Raw genomic sequence first — 19,954 nt, forward strand, 5'->3', positions numbered from 1 at the left:
CTCCAGGAGGTGGTAGCTATGTCGACAGGAGAGCTTCTTTCATCGACACAGCACTGTCTACACCAGCAGTTGTTGTACAACTATGTCCACACCTCTGAACGACACAGGTATACCAAGGGCTTGTCTATACTGGCACTTTACGGCGCGGCAACTTTCTCGCTCAGCGGTCTGAAGCCCCCCCACCCCACCCCCCGCGAGCACATCAAGTTTCAGGGCTGTAAAGCGCCAGTGTAGACAGAACACCAGCGCTGGTAGCTGCGCCCCTTGTGGAGGTGGGTTTTTTAGAGCGCTGGGAGAGCTCTCTCCCAGCGCTCTGCCGCAACTACACAAGCCATGTTACCAGAGCTTTAACGTTGCCAGTGTAGACTAGCCCAACATAAGCTGCTAGTGTAGACCAAGCCTTAGAAGCCAAGGTTGAAAACTCAACCTTTCCATTGCTGTCACCAAACACATGTTGCAGGAGCTGCACAAATCAGACTAATCTTTCTACAGAACAAAGTATTTGTTGTCCAACATATTCAACAGAGTTAATATATGTTGATTATGCTTATTCCAAATAATGGTGCTCCTGAGCTACTTGGGGATTGGTCCTGCTTTGAGCAGGGGGTTGGACTAGATGACTTCCTGAGGTCCCTTCCAACCCTGATATTCTATGATTCTTTAATAGCTGTATTAAAGTTTTGAATTCTTGAATGCTCATGGTCACTAAGGGAAGGACAACAGAGTAAGTTTAACATGGGTATTGCTGTTTATCAAACTTGGTCTTCAACAATCTGTGTCTTTTAACATTAACTTCCTTATCTTTCAAATCTAACACATTGAATAGGAACACAATAAAAGGCGGTGATAGTGTCAAGAATTAAGGTACTACTGGTAAAAACCCCAACCCCGTACTCCAATGAGGTGGCTGGGCCCTTTTGGAAAGCAGTGGCTGAGTAGCAAGCCAGGAACTGCAGAGAAGCTGGATGCAGAGTGGAATCCCAGGAACTGCATGCAGAGCTTTCACGGTGGGGAACAGGCTGTGACTGCCAGACTTTACAGCTGAGTGCAGGTCTGTGCAAGACTTTTGAGGGAGCGGAGCAGCAGCAACTGGGTAGGGAGCCAGTGGGTAGGGTCCCCAGTGAGAGACACTAAATGAGCCTGGCCTGGAAACCTGCAAGCTCTGGTTTGCTTGTACAGAGACTGGACTGGAGAGGGCACCCCGGGCCTGAAGAGTCTTAACTCTCGATTAGACTGCCTACAATGCCTAGCTGCTGCATTACCTGCATTGCTTCTCTTGAGTTGCAGTACACCTAGCATGCTACTGGTACATTAGTGGTATGGTATTCTCCAGCACTGAGCAGTCTCAATAATTACAATAGCAACAAAGCATTCTAGATACACACAGTAGTCTTATACAACAGTGAATGTAGATTTTGTGGTAGCAATCCTTCCGTGATAAACAAAATTAATACTGATGCACAACTGAACTAAATCTGATTAGAAAGAATGTCTGAACTTAAAACAATTTAAATGGTTAATTCTTACTAAAATGGACAACCATAGAGTACAGATCTGCAGTGAATATAAACATGGCATTCGCCCAAATAAAATAGCTGCTTGCAGTAACACTTGTAAAATTTGATATTTTACATGTCCTCTAGAATGACATTGCCTTCTAATGTATTGTTTTCTTTTTACTCTAGTTTTCTAAATTGCTAATCAACTAATTGCTCCAATAGTTATTTTTTGCAGCCATTATACATTTAAATAAACAAAATCCAAAATAATTAAGACAGAACAATTAAAATGGATTGAAAAGCATGCTAATGGACAAAATTTGTTTATTCAAATTCTGTTTTTCATTCCTCACGACATTTGCTGGTCAATTTGCTTAATGGATTTTCAATCTCCTCACACTCTTTTTGGTGACATTTACTTTAAAAAGTACATTATCTTTTCAATTCTGTTTCCATTTTAAAAGAATGTTTCTTGTAATGAGCACAGGCTTGAAATGGAGTACTTGTGGCACCTTAGAGATTAACCAATTTATTTGAGCATAAGCTGTCGTGTGAGCTGTAGCTCATGGAAGCTTATGCTCAAATAAACTGGTTAGTCTCTAAGGTGCCACAAGTACTCCTTTTCTTTTTGCAAATACAGACTAACACGGCTGTTACTCTGAGGCTTGAAATGTTGCTTTCTGGATATTTGTGAAAAGGTAGTTCCAACAAAGGCAAGTGAGAAAACTCGGAGCACATAGTTTTTTCCCCTCGGATTGCAACTTGAATCAAAGGTTATTTGGAAAAAGCTCAATTAAGGAAGGAGATGTAGGACTTTTGGCAATGTGAATGATTATTATTTCAAGCCCTGGCAGCAACTTTATTAAAAGGTAGCAATTTCATTAAAGGTGCACTGGTTAGTCATCTATGCATCGCCTTCAGAGGGGTAAAAGATACCAATAACTGTATAATTATGTTATCTGTACTCCTACATTGGACCACATTAAATAATGCATTAGAGGACCAAAGCTTTTTACTATATCTACATATTTTATTTTGTATTAATTTTTTCAACGAAATTACAGCAATGAGTAAGCCACACTATATATTATATGCTTTATGCTTTTAGGTTCAGTTTCATTTAGTGAAAAAATGGACACAAGAAATACCCAGCCACAGAATCATGAGATTAGTGTATATTGATTACAAAATGTTGTTTTAGTCATGACATATCTAAGATACTTACATGGCTCCATTACCACATTATGAAAGACATCACACTTGCATATAATGCACCCATATGACACCAAGTCTGTGTGTGTTTCCACATTTAATTGCCCATGTAAACGAATTTTCTTCATTGCATCTGTGTTTGACAATTTTTATATAGTTCTGAATACTCTTAATGTATATTTCCATTTTCTAAATATTGCATAAGCTTTGCTAATATTTGGGATGTTGCTACCCATTTCTTGGTGTTCACTCTAAGACTGAACTCTTCTACCAACTCTTGTATACATATTTTTAAGAGGGGCATCTCTTTGTACTTTGGTCTATAGAAATGCCTTTGTACATATTGCTCCAGTATATATTTTTTATGATTTGTGGCCAGGAAACATTATGTAGGGCAAATTAGCTGCTGGTTGGCAGCATCTCCAGAATTTACCATGGTTAGCAAAACCTGCTTCATGTAGTCATTCTAGGATTCTGTAAAATCTGTGTAAAGTTTGGTTTTGGAGGTGTCATACAGATAGTGAGTCAGATGCATTTCTGACAATCTGTCATATTTCTTCCCAGTCTACTTTTGACAAGGAAATTTAATAACTAAAACTCCTTTTTTAACTTTTATCTCAGATGTTGGCATGTATTACAAATAAGTCATTTATATATATTGCCTACAAGATTGTCTTTACTTTCCTAAAATATTAACACAGTCCTCTAACGAAGAGTTTTTCTACGCACAGTTTAATTGCTTATGCAGAGTTAATTGTAGGTAGTTGCCCACAGAAAGTGCCATGTGATAGAAGCAGGTGATATGTTTTGCACAAGAAATGGCAGGAATCTCATTAGTCAGTATTTATTGCTTGTTTATTTTTGCATCTACTTGTCCATCTGCTTATAAACACACCTAACTTTGTGCTATCTAGCTAGAGGTATTTTCATCTTTGGCAAAATTAAAGAGGCAGTGAAACAGACTCTGACCTCCACTTACTCCAGTGTAGCTTCATTTACTCAAAGGAGTGACAGTACTATGGATTTACACTGGTGTAAACAGTTCCAAATCTGGCCCTTGTATTCAAAAAGCAAATAACTGCAATGTATCCAAACATGAATGCAAATAAATTTTAGACAGTCTTTGAAGAGATCTCTTTGTGAGAGTCACCATTTTATATTTGCTTAATGTCATGAGGTCAAAGGCTGTGCTTTTTTTGTAACCAACAGTTTGTTTCATTAGCTCATGGCTCAATCCCAATTTTACCACACATCTGCAAGCCCCCTTAAGCTGGTAGTCTACACAGTGTATATATTGTGTACTATACTGCATACAATCTGGGATCCTATGCACATCCCATGCAGGCCATCCCCACCATGTCCCCACCTCCTGCTTGGAATGGTGGTAGCAGAAGAGGCCACGAGATCTGTCTGCTGTAAAGGTGGGGCCAGAAGACCCACTGTGGCTCTTCTTCAGGGAGGCTCAGACCTCCTTCCTCTTCTCCAGCACACTGCTCTGTCTTCAGGGAGGCTGTAGTCCAACCCAGAAAGAGGAAGACTGTAGCCCCACCCACCCAGCAAAGAATCCTGTGGCGTGTGTGTATGGGGCAGGGGCTACATCTGCCATCTCAGTCAAGGGCCCTGCTGGGTTGGTAGCAGGAGCCACACACACACAGATTCCTCTGTTAGGCAAGATTTTGAAGTGGTGGCAGCCCACTCTACTTCTGGACTACAGGCTACCTGGGTCACTCCTCTTGCTCAGACTAGTGGTCCTTGTCTTCAGACAGGAGGGATGGGTTCTGGTCTAGGAGGAGGGAAACTTCAAGTTTCCCAGTACCTCAGAAGAGAGTCGTGGATATCCACAAGGAGGGCTTCCTGCCACAACTGCAATTTGAATTAATATAAATTGGTCCACTGTAAGTGGCATCCCATGTTGGCATCTTGCATGGATGGAGTGTGCTTTATGGGTGGCACTTGAAAGTGTACAGCTATTTTTATTCCCACAATTTGTCCTCTTTTTACAGCACCGTAACATGTTCTTTCAATATAATATTAATGTAGCTGTGAAGATATCAGAATTAAAGAAAAAATTAGCAATGCATTGTACAATACCTGGAAGTTAGAAGTGCTATGGAATAGGAAACCTTGAGAGTCTGTGCCTCAAAAAAAAAAAAAAAAAAAAAAAGCCTACCACCCTATGGGGAAGAAACATTAATTTTGCTGAAGTTAATGTGACATTTTTAAGTTAAAAAATTATACTTTTCCAACCATCAAAAGAATGCTTCTATTCCACATCTCTGTTGCCTTGCTAGCCAGCTTCCTGGGTTTAACAACAGTTTTGTCCTTCCTATCCAACTCCCTTTAAGCCAAATAGTCATACTGGAAGCAGTCAAAACACAGTGTTACCTACTCTCCAACTATTTATGAGTCTTGTGATATTTAGGGTTTGTTTTTTTTTTCTTTTTTTAAACAGCCTCACCTCCTGGAGTCATGTGAATGTGAGTTTTGGCTTTCATTAAGAAAATCTGCAAGTTTCTAGCCTTCAGAGAAAAACTTGAGAATATTACCAGTGGCACCCTAGAAGCTCAGAAACCAGAAAAACAGAAAACCCAAAACGCATTAATTAAAAAACAAAAAACAAAAAAAAATTAGTGATTCATAAGGCAATATCATGATTTGGGTTGTAGATATGATTTTTGAATGTTTAAGGGTTGGCAATATGCAAAGCAACATTTGTTTCTGAGAGGTTTAGTTAATTTGGAGCTTTTCCCTTACAACTCCTTAGTTTTCTGAATGACAGGAGATTACTAAGGAAGTTCCTCTTTAAAGCCATCCAGCTCAGGTTCTTCAACTCAGCATTTGTATCAGGCAGTTCACTGGTTAACAGTCCACTATATGCCATGAGGAATACACCAGTTCACCATATGTGGAACATTGCCTGGTTGAGACTACTACCCACAGAAAACAGAAGGAAATGTTGGTCAAAAACACCTCTGTCATCTCTATGCCCAATAGGGTGACCAGACATCCCAATTTTAGGGGACTTGTCCTGCATCCCAACTTTACATAGGTTGGGACGCCCTTTGTCCCGATATCGGGACCATCCGGACCACGTCCTGCTCACCACGTCCTGGGGCAGCTCCTGGTGCCCACCCACCAGCAGGAGTGCTGTGTGCTGCAGGAGCGGGGGCTTGCAGGCGCCGGGAGCAGGCAGAAAGCCCTCCGCCCTTCCCCGACCTGCGACCCTAGGAGCCAGACGACCTGCCTGCCGGATGCTTCCCGGGACGGAAGCCACTCCAGGTAAGCATCACCAAGATGTCCCACCTTGCCCCCTGGCAGGTCCCTCTGGCTCTTGGGGTGGGGGGGCTCTGCGTGCTGCCGGCGCCTGCAAGCCCTGCTCCGCGGCTCCAGCAGCTCCCATTGGCGCTTTTCCCGGCCAATGGGAGCCATGGAGCTCGCACTTGTGACGGGCATAGCACGTGTAGTCTGGAGACTCCCCTCGCCACGCTCACCCTAGGAGCCAGAGACCTCCCAGCAGGGCTGGTGAGTGTGGCCAGGGAAGGGGGCAGGGGTGTGATGGTGAGTGTCTGGGAGGTTTGTGGGGGGGGTGCTGGGCTGTGAGGGTGTGGAGAGTGCTGGGCAGTGGGGGGGGGGGTTGTGTGTTTTGGGGTACTAGACAGTGCAGGCCTGTTTGGGGGTGCTGGGAAGTGGCGAGATCGGTGTGTATCAGGGCACTGGGCAGTGGGGCATTGTGTAGTTGTGGCAGTGGGGCTGTGGGGAAGGGCACTGGGAGGGAGGGAGGAAGGGGAAATCTATGTGTATTGGGAAACTAGCGAGTAGGGGCTTCTGTGTGGGTTGCTGGGCAGCTGTGGTGGGGCTGTGGGCAGGGGGCGCTGGGCAGGGTGTGTGTGTGTGTGCACAGCACTGTACATTTGTGGTGGAAGGACTGTATGAGGGTTCTGGGCATAGTGGATCCAGGGGGCGCTGGGCAGGGGAGCTGTGTGGCACAGCATGGGCCCACCCCCAACAGGAAGGGGCACTCTGGTAGCACAGGGCCAGGCAGACCAGTGTGCCTCTGGCTCCAGTCGGGGCTGTGCACCTGTGTCTGTCTCTCTCCCCCCCGCCTCCCGAGCTCGCCCAATGTGTCCTGATATTTAACTCTTGCGATCTGGTCACCCTACTGCCCAACCATTGTAACTCCTTTGTCATGTTTGCAATGAGCACTAATATGGAATGTAACAGCCTATCTGATTCAAATCTGAATTCTCAAATTTCACTTACAAAGCTCTCAAAAACAAACACAAGTCAGCTTTATCTTCCTAAGCTTGTGCATCATCAACCTATGTTCCACTCAGATCTATCACTGCAGTTATCCCATTTGTCCACTGAAGTTTTCCCAGTGTCAAGTATTAGTAGTTCTATTTCATGATTCTGTACTCAGCTGTTGGCTGAGATTTTAAATGCTAATCACTTCATGTTTTCAAATGCAAAACTATAGAAATGCGTGGTTGATTATGTTATTAAATAGTGCTTAATTTTAGTTAAGTTGCCCTCAGGTGATTTGTGAAGAGCAGTACAGCGTTACTTATTGTGCATCTGCATTAGAAAATATCAAAACCAGAAAACATTTATTGGGTAACCTACTTTTTGGAGTAATCCATCAAAATACCAAATAATAAACCCACTATGAGATTAACATTTACTGTACCTTCTAATTATTGTAATCCTGAAAATACGAGTCACATTCACTCTTCAAACACACGTTTACACTATTATTTTATGCTTTTATCACTAACTGCAGCAATCTTAGCCAGTGAGCAAACAATACATTTCAGTTTCCAGTGTAAAATCCCAAACCAATGAGACTACTCATATGTACAGTTAAGCACATGCATGGCTGTTTGCAGAATTGGCTTTTAATAGCAGTTAGGTGCCTAAGTGCCCTTTTGAACACCCTTTCAGTCTGTTAAAATTCATAAATAAAACAAAATACCCCAACAGTAAAAATAGCAAAGCAAAAGAGTTGTTTTAATCAGTTTTCTAACTAGTTCTGTGTATTCTTGTCAAAGTTTGATTTTAAATAAATGAGCAAATGCTTTGGAATGAGAGAAAGGTTTAAACCAGGGGTCTCAAACTCAAATCACCAGGAGGGCCACATGAGGACTCGTACGTTAGCCCCGAGGGCCGCATCACACCCCGGCCCCCAGCTGCCCCCGCCACCCACTCCACCCACGCCTGTGGGGTGCAGCAGGGGGCTCAGGGCAGGGGGTTGGGGTGCAGGAGGGAGTGCAGGCTGCAGGAGGCGGCTCAGGGCAGGGAGTTGGGGTGCAGGAGGGAGTGAGCGGTATGGCAGGGGGTTGGGGTGCGGGAGGGGGCTCAGAGCAGGTAGTTGGGGTGCAGGAGGGAGTGAGGGGTGTGGTGGGGGCTTGGGGCAGGGGGCTGGGGTGCAGGAGGGAGTGCAGGGTGTGTCAGGGGTTTGGGGTGCAGGCAGGGGGCTCAGGGCAGGGAGTTAGGGTGCGGGGTGCAGGAGGGGTTCAGGTTCCGGCCCAGCACCGTTTACCTTGAGCGGCTCCAGGGTGGCAGGGGCGCACACTGGGGCCAGGGTAGGCTCCCTGCCTGCCCTGGCCCACACCGCTCCGGGAAGCGGTGGGCACCCTGTCCCTGTGGCCCCGGGGAGCAGAGAACTCCATGAGCTGTTCTTGCCTGTGGGTACCTCCCCCGAAGCTCCCATTGGCCATGCTTCCCCATTCCCGGCCAATGGGAGCTTCAGGGGAGGTTACCACAGGCAAGAACAGCTCACGGAGTCTCTGCTCCTCCTGCCCCTGGGGCCACAGGGAAGCGGCAGGCCGCTTCCCGGAGGGGCGCAGGGCCCTCAGCACCACAGGATTGGCAAATCTGCGAGCCAGATCCAAAGCACAGAAGAGCCAGATGTGGCCTGGGGCCATAGTTTGCCCACCCCTGGCCTGGAGCTAGGCTGGGGACGTGTCACGCTGGGGAGGGGATGGGGCGGGGGGGACTGCAGGGAGCTTGGCGGGCCGCAGGGAAGAACTCTGCGGGCCACATGCGGCCCGCGTGTTTGAGACCCCTTGTTTAAACAGAAAACTGGGTTTTCACCTTCAGCTGCAATTCAGCTTTTGCCTTAAACCTCATTCTTCACAGAAAGTTTCACAAGTTCATAAATTGAACAATAGTCTGAACACTGAGGAACAGAACAACAATTTTGGGAGGTGGGGGAATCAGGTAGGACACTAGTGGGTAAAAACAAGGCAAAGAGCTATACATAAAATGAAAAATTGTGCCACAATGAAGACTACTTAAAGTAAAAACTCTTTTCAGGATATTAGAACTCATTTCCTCATGTCCTTTTTTAAACAGCTGAAAGAGACTTGAGGAAGTGAGTCAAAATCCTGGAAGATGTTTGCACTACACTAAAAAGAAAAACAACATCTGTAAAATAACATGTGCATATATACATTGAGAAAGATAATGTGCAATGGCTTCTTCTCTCACGCATTTTACCTTCATCAGTGGAGAGTGCAGGACAGCCCAAAAGTGATTACTGTCTCTCTTTACCAAACCAATAACATAATAGATCTTCTGTCATGTACTGTATATAAATGTTGTTGAGCCTCTTTGATGCTTTGAAATTCTTCTTTTTTCCAGATTTTGTTACTTCTTACCTTAAGATTTTTTCAGATTGTTTACTGAAAATTCAGGGTGCAAAGAAACTTTTCTTCAAAATATAAATGCATAGCATTTTATGTTTAGTTAAACTGAATGATAGATTTGTTACAAAATATTTAAAATATTTTGAATCTACAAAGAGTTATACTGTAATTACAACAAATTTATATATTGTGTTAAATTAAACAATAGAATATACAGAATGTAGAGGCAGCATTAGGCCACAGAACAGAACTGGAAGTCAAGCTAGGTTGAAATTCTTCCATTTACTTTGGTGGGGCTAGGATTTCATTACCAGAATCTATTTTAGACTTTGCCCCTGGCTTACTGTTCTACCTTGGTCAAGTCACAACCTTTCCGCCTCAGTTTCTCCATCTGTAAAACAGAGTAATACTTACCACTCTTTGTAAAGGGGTAACCGCCCTGATCTACATATGAGCAAGGAAATATTGTTGAAACCACACAATTTGTAAGAAGTTACTGAAGTAAAATGAAAAGTATGTGAAGATTCACCATAGCCTAATTGTGTTAAAAGTTAGAATAATTTATGTCATTGTGTTAGAAAAATAGCACACAGAAATGTCACCAATTTGTATCAATAGTATTTCAATTGGATTTGAATATAAATCCTGCTTCTTCCCAAACCCTGCACATTCTCTGTTACACAGAAATGAGTATATCCTAGAGGAATCAAATGTAGGCACGTGATCACAGTAGTTTCCCAGTGACTCTGGCAGGAAAAGTACAGTATTGCACAATCCTTGACATTTCCATTCTGCTCCTGGCAGCGCTTCGGGCAACCAATATGCGCAGGAGACTCATACCTATACTCACCTATGTAGGGAAGGGAGGAAAATACAAACAGAATTGCTGGGAGATGGAGGTAAAACACACACAGAAATGGAGGGATGGGGAATCAAATAACTTAGCAACAGTCCATCTGAATTTTTAGCAAGCTCCCCCAGGGCTGGCAGGTGTTGGGAACATAATGGAGATAGACACGCACCTTCCAGGCAGAGGGCACACTTTATATTACTGTTTAGTTGTCTGAATAAGAGTGTTGATGGGCTCTGAAAGGAACCATGCCCAATCATAGCAGCAGAGTGAATGGGATGAGAGGATTTTCAGGAAGCCTGGGAGGAATAACAAAAAAGGGCTAGATCCACAAAGGGATTTTTGGCACCTAACTGCCACTTTAGATGCCAAAATGTAGATCCTCAAACACCCTGCTCATGGCTGCAGGCATCTAAAGTCCCTAGGTGCCTAAATTTCCTCTGGTAAAGTCCCCCAGGCACCTACAAAAATCTGCCAGTGACCGTCTGCACAGTCACCTTAGGGGGGTGCCTAACTCATGCCTAAGCGTCAGTGCAATCCTGAAGCTGGCCCTGCCCACCTTACCTGTGCGGAAAACCAGTGGACACTGTCAGAAGCCGTTTACATAATCAGGCCTCACACAGTGACAAAACAGTGGAGGAAGTGATAGTTCCAGACCTGTTTATAACTTTTAGCCCAGTGATCAGGGCACACATCCCAGATGTGGAAGACCTGGTTCAATTCCGCCCCCCCCCCCCAACCTGATGTGGAGAAAGGACTAGAATTGGAGTCATTCCCTCCCAGGAGAGGACCCTCACCACTGGGCTGTGGGGTATTCTGGGAATGGTCTCTCTCATACTCTCCCATTAAAACTGTTCCGCTGCATATAAATAATTAAATATGCACAGAAGGAGGCCTGGAACCTGGGTCTCTCACATGGTGATTGCCATAACCACTGGGCTATAGACTCATTCTCACTCTTTTCCACAGCTCTGTGGTTAGGGCACTCTCTTGGGAGGCAGAAGACGCAAGTTCACATCTCTACTCCACAGCAGGCAGAGGGGGGAATTGAGCCTGGGTCTTCCACATTCTGGGGCTAAAAGTTATAAGGCAAGGTGCCACCACCTCCTCCATATTTTTAAAGAGAAAGTTTAGGTGCCTAATTTCAGGTGAGTGTTCATAGCTGTGAATCCTGAGCAGAGGGAGGCACCTCCCACCTGCCAAGACATAACACATCTGAGGGATAGGGCTTATGAACCCCTTCTCTCCTTGGCATTTCTTATTGGCTAGTCTAGATGGCTCCCTGTTAAGCTTGCTGACTTTTGTGGGTCCCATTCTTAGATGCTTAACTCTGTCTCATGCATTGTACAGGATGCCTGGTTGCCTAACTCAGGACTGTGAATTCTATTGGGCACCTCACAGAAGCTGTTGCAATGTTGAGTCCAAGTCCCCTCTGGGAATCTAACCTGAAGATTCTAAAAGAACATCCCACAAAAAGAGTGGATGAACTAAAAAAAAAAAAGTAAAAGGGGAGAAGATGGCAATAAACTGAGATGCAGAAAACACAAGGACAGGGAAAGGGCACAAAATACCAGCAGCGAAGCGAGGGGACTGAAGGTTTAGTTTGGTACCAATTCATTCTCTTTTTGCAAAAGTCAGGGAGAGGCAGGGGAGGAGAGAAACTCTTGACTATCCGATAAAGAAATTAATTGTGATGTAAAACACAGACAGACACATACACCCCCCCCACACACACACACAAACAGACACTTACCCAAGACAAACATTTTTACTATAGTGAGTCTTACATACTATTCACTTCTCATCCCATTCTAATGCACTAATTCTCATTCACTATTCACTTCTCATCAATATTAGTAAATTCATCTACGGTGCCGTTCAAAGCAAATAACTCCAGAAAATGTGTCTGAATCTAATCAAGTAAGTAATCAAGAGAAAGAAATAATCTCCCCTGCACCTTCTACTCCTTGACACAAGAGCCTGGATTTGGTGACCTTCAGGACATGTTGCAAGGCTGACCTATTTTCCCAGGCTTTTCCTGAGGAAAGGGAGGGCTGATTTGAAGGTCAGGGACAACCAGAGGACTACTTAAGGGGCTGGGGTCAGAAATGGTATCTGGAGGTTAGTAGACATTGGGGGAAGTTAAATGTAATTATCTTTTATATGCTTACAAGAAGTTTGGACAGTAACCTCTTGTGGGAGGGGTTGTTAGTTGGTTGGTTTGGTGGCCCTTTCGACCCATGTAATTTCTGTACAAAACTAGAGCACTGAACTGGTATTTCATAAATGTAAAGAAATGTGGGCTACAAACTTAGGCGAGGCCATGCTCAGCTTCATCGCACCTAACTTTTAAGTGCCTAGAAAATCACTGGGACTCAAAGCCTGAGTTTAGCACAAAAGTCAGCATGCTAGGTGATGCCTTGCCTAAACTAGCCAATGGGAGATACCAAGCCAATGGTTTATGCTAAGCCCCACCCTTCTTGAGACAGGTACCTGTCTGGGCTGCAGGGAGGCACCTCCCTCCACTTGGAATTCTCAGGCTTGGTCTACACTACAAATTTGTGTGGATACAACTATGTAGCTCAGGAGTGTGGCCTCTCCTGTTGACATAGCTACCACCCCTGTGTCAATGGGAGAAGCTTCACTAAGTAACACAGCTGCACCGGTGCAGCTGCAGCACTGTAAATGTAGACAAGCCCTCAGCTGCAACCCCTATGCCATTTTTGCAAGAAGCCAGGGGGGAGAAGGGCAGGAGGACAACCTCCCTCATAATAACTTTTAGCCCAGTGGTTAGGGTACTCACCTGGGATGTGGAAGACCTGTTTCACATTCCCCATGGGAAGGGATCTGCTATTTCAAGTGAGTGCCCTAACCACTGAGCTATAGGAGACTCTGATGTGGGGCTCCCTCACTCATCCTGTTGAAGTTGTTCCACTGTGGCTAAATAATTACAAAATTCAATGCAGGAAGGGGACACCCACTCCCAGTGTGCTAACCACCAGGCTACAGAGTCTCTCTCAGCTGTTCCACTGTGGATACATTAAAGGCCAGAGAGGGTTATCTGCAAGACCCCACTTTCAAGAATTAGGAGAGAAAAGTTCAACCACCTTTTGTTTTCTGTCACCATGCACTGCTTCCCTCCACCCTTAGCTTCAAATAAGATAAGGGAGGGAGGAATCAATTTTTTTAAGTGGTCAGGCTTCCAATTTTGATTCAAACAGTGAGCTGAATTCATCCCTGGTGCAACTCCTTTAAATCATTAGAGTTATCCAAGGGGTAAATTTAGGCCACTGAGAACATCTGATGGCTTTTCCCCTATACCTCTTTTATTAAACATTTTGATGGGGAAATCCTGAATTTGTCAGCCTGATATATCACAGTTACTACGCTGACAGATTGTCATCAGTAGCTTGAGTTGGGTTTGACATTGCCTGACCTTCTATACAATCTAAATCTGGATGATGGCAACTCCTCAGGTTTCACAGATATGCTGGTAGAGCAGAGACTGATTCTGCCACCTTTTTCATGTTGAGTACATTCTTTCTACTGCAAGTTGCCCCATTTATTTCAGCAGGACTACCTGCAGATTTAAGCTAAAACTTGGCATAAAGGTGATAGGAATTGCTAAATGCCTGAGTCTGAGTGACCTGTCTAAACAAAAGAGGGCAATAAATTAGAATGACAATGGCATGACAGGTTTCAGAGTGAGGAGCATACATATTTGCTGTCCCATCGGTACCATCAACTCAGTTCTCCAGGACACTAGGCACAGCATGAGTGAAATGACTTAAAAATCCACAAGCCCAGTGCAAGAACTAGAAAGCCTCCTTTAAAAGAGGGCTTGACAGGTATTCTAACTTAGAAAGAACAGGTGATTAAAAGTTTGTCTCTCACAAGACTGACAAAATGCATAAATAGGTTGACTAGGAGATGCTCTACTAAATACAGTCATGTAACAGTGCCCTCAAAATCATCTGTGTAGAAAGAATGAAACCTGTGACATCCCTGACGACTACATTTCACTTACACCTTCGCCTCTGCTGCTGGAAGCCGGACTCCTCCTCTTGAAAGTATTTCTCGTTACCATTTCTACTGTTTAACAGCCATCTGACCACAGGGACACTTTGTACTGATTACGAGATAGTTTACTGCCAAAACAACCCAACCCGGGCAGATGCAAGACCCCTCCCCCACCGACAGATAATAGTTCTCTGAGAAACAAAAAAGGTGCATTAAGTACTAACACTCCTTTCCTGGATGTGGTAGCCAGACTCGCACGCCTGAATAGGAAATACTCTATTACCAAAAAATGCAGCTGCCATTGGCTCGGGAGCAGTGATTGTTTCTGCTTCCCTCACAGTAGCCCATTCGGACACTGCAGGAGCTATCAGGCTACCGCGCTTCCCCCTCCAAAACCAGTGCAAGCCTGGCTTCAGGAAGCACTACAGCAGCATGACGAGACTTGGCATTGGAGGGCAGTAAGGAGAGCTCACGCGCCTCCAAAAATCGCGCTCAAGCTATTCATTGGCAGGACACGCTCTGCAAGGACTTGCCAAAGTTCGTGCAACTGAAACTCAGGCCAGTGGTCAATGCAACGCAACAAATACCCGGCCCCCTGTAGCAGGAGGGACCGCTAAGCAACGCGAGGAACCTGTCCTTTGCGTGAACCGCTGCAGCGCCAGAGTTTTCACAATAAACACAGCTGGTGCGGCGACCTGGTCGATCTTTATCAATGGAGTGAGGTAAGAAAGCCAGGCGCACCTTCCTTCCCCGGCAGAGGCATAGGTGCTGAACTAGGGGTGCCGGGTTTACAGTTTGGTCAATGGCTCTCAGTACCCCACTCCTCCCCCCACACACAAATTGTCCCCGCGCTCCTAGGCAGATGACCAGAAATAACTGTTTGCAATTCTCCACAAACGCCTCCACGCACCCCTGCGCTGCCACCCACCCTGCCTGTCCCAGCGCTGCTCTGGAAGCTGAGGTGCAAGAGCTTTGCTAGCCCCTCACCGGCGACTGCGCAGCCCAAGTGCCAGCGGGCGCAGCTGCTGAGTGCTGCCCCTTCCCTCCCCGCTTCTGGGAGCGGCGCACCGGCTCCCCCTGCACACGACGCGGGCCGTTGTAGCGCGGACCCCCCTCCCGGCAGCGGCTAGACCACGCGGCGCAGTCCCACCTGTTGGAAAGCTCAGCAGCAGCACAGCGCCCGCAAGCTCCCAAGCCAGGTAAGAGCCTTTCATGCTGCCGCTGCGCCTTCCCCGGCGCCGCGCTCCTCGCTCCCCGCGCGGCCACCAGCCTCCCGCGCGCCCAGACAGCTCCGCAGCAGCCGAGTGCGGGAGGGAGAGAGCCGGGAGCGCACAGCCACCGCCGCCCCCAACCTGCTCCTCCTCCAGCCACGCCTCTGCCCTGGCCCCCCTCCTCCCGGATCCCAGTGGCGGGCGGCTCAGGCAAGCACTGCCCGCCGCTCGCTCGAGCTTCGCGGCTGGGGGGGGGGCTCAGAGCCCCCGAGTCTCACCCGGTTCCAGGACCTCCCTCCCTTTCAGCTGATGCCAAGGGCGGGCCAGAAACTCTGCGGGGTGGCGCCGTGTGTCAGGGAGAGGGGCACAAAAATTAACGGGAATTGGCTTCATACGCTAGAGAACGGGGGAAAGTATCCCGGGAGCCCGCCTAATGCGCCGCATGGAGAAGCGACCAGGCAACAGCTTGGTCATATATTTAAGCCTCAGCACTCATAGTAAACTGAGGGCGAAGGGCATATTAATAGGTAGGATCCGCGTCAATCCTGCGTGTAGCCTCCCTGGGACTTTTCTTTTTTTGTGTATAAATATATAATGTATTCAGTATAGTGTTTCGAAAAATAAGTTCCCATCATCTCAGAATACAAATAAAACACTTAACTGTAAACTCAGCCTGTTGCAGTACAACAACTCTATACCTTAGATCTCTTTGGTTGGGCCATAAGCACAAACACCTTTGACCATAGGCTTTGTGTTCTATCACCTAATGGTGCAGTAAAGACTTCTGGTTATTCTCTACTCTAATGCGTACATTCTGTAAAGATTTAATCTTTGTTGTAATGCACAATAAACCCATATTGACTACAGAAATAACTGGTTAGTGCTGGACAAACAGTACATGCAGCAAAAGAATGAATACCCTTTGAATGCCAATCCTGAAAGCCAAAAGATTCACATGCTCCTTGAGTGTAGAAATGTAAGAAGGTAGTTTTAAATTATATGAAATACACCAGTGTTAGGGCAGGATTGGGCCCTAGAAAGAGAGCTCCTTCTTTAATAAAAAGAGCTACAGCTAAACAGAGTCACTTTCCTTTAAGCAAGAACCTGTCATACTATGGGATCAAATGTCTCTGCCACAGTGAAAAAAGGGAGAAAATTCTTTACAGAAATAAATATAAATATACATACATAGATACATTTTTTGTATTTTATAAAAATAATTACATGCTGGCTAATATATAATACATATATATACCTAAACATAGACATAGGTGTTTAACAGCACTGAAATTCCACTCAGCTTGCCCCCCATAAAAGTATCATAGAGCGATTGACACTAGACAATCAAGACAAAGCCCTACTAATACCTACACGGGCTCACATGCAGCAAGAACTTTTATATACTATTAGACATCCAGAGAGAGAAAAGACACACTTGGGAAGTGTCAAAGAAAACTGTCAAAAAATGTAAAAAATACCCCAAAAACCTTGTTTATTTTCCATCTGGATGTAGAGAGGGAGATAGGACAACTTTTAACAGGGAAAGTACAACCAGAATCAATGAGGACTTTTCAAATTTCAAGTGTGTCAGTAAAGATCAGAAAAGTTATTGAAAGTAAGTTATTCATTTTCTTTTTTTCCAAAACTGTTAGATTTTTCCAAGGTTAACAGCATTGTCCCATATGGTCAGTCATTAGATCAAAGTCTTGTCTTGCATGTTTAAAATGGCTGTCTAAATTTCTCTGTTTTCATTTTAGACAACTAGTCTCTATTGCTGGGCAGATCCTGCCTTTGCCTGCAAAGGAGAATACATTTTTTAAATCAAATAGCATTCTTTAAAATCACATTTCTCACTAGGAGTCAGCCTCAAAATTAATTTCAGAGGGGAGGGGGATTTTAATAACCAAACTTTTAAAAATTTCAGTACAAGTCTATTCACTGCTACTGAGGAAGAGGGTATCTCAGACTCCCTTTATATCTAATTTATAAAATGCTTATTAAAGGCCATTGTCCCTATGATCTTAAATCAGTATTGCCATTTTAGTCAAAGAGTTTTCCAGATGTCAAAAGCATAGATACAATCTTCACTAGATCTTTAAAAACTATAAAAACTATATCCTATTCTTAAAGATATGTCTTGTGTTAACACATCCATGGTACCCTATTATAAAAATTGTCCTATAAGTAGAAGCTTAAGCAGAAAATGAAGGTTCTAAACTTCTTGATAAAACCTTTGTGAGTTTATAGTCTGCAATCTATATTAAGAAAAGAGAAGTTCTTACAAACTACAGGGTCCTGTGTTTTTCCCCTTTGCTACATGTCCGCATAGAAAATCCTGTGGAAGGCTATAGTAATAAGTTTCAGTCAGTAAGGGCACTGTAACCCAGTGCAGTGAATTTGTTTGAAAAGATTTGCAAAAAAGTTATTCTTCCCCAAGTTTTTTTCACTCCTGAGGATGGTGTGTAAAGCAAAAGACCAAAATAGCTTAACGTAACAGGAAAATATACAGAAACAACCCATTTTAGTTACAACTCAGTCCTGTGACCAGTGAGCGTAGAACTCTGCCTTCACAAAAGCATTCTGCCTCTCATAGGTGTATTTTTATATCATTTACTCTGTCTGATTGGGCCTTCAAACTCTAGCCCTGCTACTTCATTCTATTCTGTGTCAGGTCTGAACAAGGAATTAACTCCTTGCTTGCTGGAAATCAAGTCAGCCCTTTACATACTGTGACAGGTTCTGTTATAAGTCATGAAAAATCCTTCTGGGATTTCTTCCAGATGAAATGCTTTGCATATCTAAAAATCTAAATAAGTTATTTGAAAGAGGTTGTCAAGCTTTTTTCCTTCTGAGGTGATTAGATCCACATGAGACTGAGTGAACTCCTCCAATATTTTCCCTAAATTACATTTTTTGTGAATGAATTACTTTGGTAAATTAATCAAGGGAATATTTCTATCTGCATATAAACTGCAATAAAAATACTCTGAAACCAATAAAAATAATAAAATCCTTGATTGATCTGATGTACATCGGAAGAGTGAGTAAGGGAATAAAGCATTTGCTTCTTGGCTATACTCTTCCTACTTGTAGCCCCGTGAGCTGAAAAGCTCAAAGCTTGTGTTTGCTTAACACATTTTAATTTAGTTATTTAGTACTTAGTAAAGCTAAAGATGTGCCAAATAAAGCGCCATCAGTGTTTGTCTAGTCCCATTTTGTTTATTTAATGGAGATTTGTCAGTTCCTCTAATCTGTCAAAAAAATGGGGTCAGGGTTACAGAGTTAACCACATCTGGGACTCCTCTTGGTCTCACCGAGCACATCCCCTCTAGGTCAGGCTATCATGTGATTCCCATTCTCAGACTATGTCTTTGTTGCAGTTCCTATGCATCAACCACGATTACTTCAGCAGATCTGATTTACATCCAGATCTACAATTCCGTTCCCTCCGGGAGCAATGGTAGTGGTAACCAGTGACAAGACAGCCTTCTTAAATCAAAGTATTGTTTTCTCTGAAATGCTAATGTTCTAATGAACAGTTTAGACTGTACATAAGTCTGGCTTACCAGGTGACTCTAACTTCTTATAGATTCGTCCTCAGGACCTCTCACTGTATCAACCTGTCTCCCTGTCAGAGCTCACTAACAACTTCCTGATCAGCTGCTGGTAATTGATTCCTTCAACAGAAATCAAGTCATGTTTAACTGATTATAGCCCTAGGCTGCTGGAACAATTTGTGTAGTGAGGGTGCTGAGAGCCATTGAACCATTGAATGCATCCGATGAAGTGAGCTGTAGCTCACGAAAGCTTATGCTCAAACAAATTGGTTAGTCTCTAAGGTGCCACAAATCCTCCTTTTCTTTTTGCGAATACAGACTATCACGGCTGCTCCTCTGAAACCTGTCATTGAACCAAACTGTAACCCATATAGAATGGAAACCACTTCAAGCTGCCGCACCGCCAGCACCAATGTATAGCCCTTTGCTCCAGGAATTCACAGCCTTGGCAAAACAAAGTTTGCCATTTACTGGAGACAGAAAGTAGGATCCTCAAAGCTAACAGCTTTCTCCATTGTCTTTCAAGTGTGTGCCTGGATGATCTTAGCTGGAATCATAGGCCTTATCTACACTACCAAGTTTTGTCAACAAAAACTGCCTTTTGTCGACAAAACAATGAATGCGTACACACTGCGATGTGACTTTTGTCAGGAAAAATTCCCAGCTTTGGCAACAACATACAAGCACCCCGACGGGAGACATACATCTTTTTCCTCTAAATTTTTCTTGACAAAGTGCCAGTGTAGACACCACGCTTGATTTCATAACTTTAATTGGCCTTCAGGAGGTGTCCCACAATGCCTATTGTGACCACTCTGGTCAGCAGTTTGAAATCTACTGCCCTGCAGCCAGGTAAACAACCATCCACCCTTCCCCCTTAGAAGCCTTGGGAATTTTTGAAATTCCATTTCCTGCTGGATCAGTGTGGAGAGGTCTCATCACATCTTCCTAGGTGACC

General features: G+C 44.4%; 1 protein-coding gene across 2 annotated transcripts in view; it reads right to left on the reverse strand.

The window, feature by feature from the left end:
• Positions 1-15,455, reverse strand: part of KIT (KIT proto-oncogene, receptor tyrosine kinase) — an 80,589-nt gene extending 65,134 nt beyond the window's left edge. Inside the window, exon 1 of one of the 2 annotated variants that reach the window (XM_077815622.1) lies at positions 15,379-15,455. In XM_077815622.1, the coding sequence (XP_077671748.1) occupies positions 15,379-15,442 (64 nt within the window). In that variant the 5' untranslated portion in view covers positions 15,443-15,455. Of the gene's footprint in view, positions 1-8,250; positions 8,308-15,378 lie in introns of those variants that run through there. The other variant, XM_077815623.1, reaches the window with a different exon arrangement.
• Between the last annotated feature and the right edge of the window lie 4,499 nt (positions 15,456-19,954).

This window comes from Eretmochelys imbricata, chromosome 4 (genome assembly GCF_965152235.1).
Source record: "Eretmochelys imbricata isolate rEreImb1 chromosome 4, rEreImb1.hap1, whole genome shotgun sequence".
Classification (NCBI taxonomy): Eukaryota; Metazoa; Chordata; order Testudines; family Cheloniidae; genus Eretmochelys; species Eretmochelys imbricata.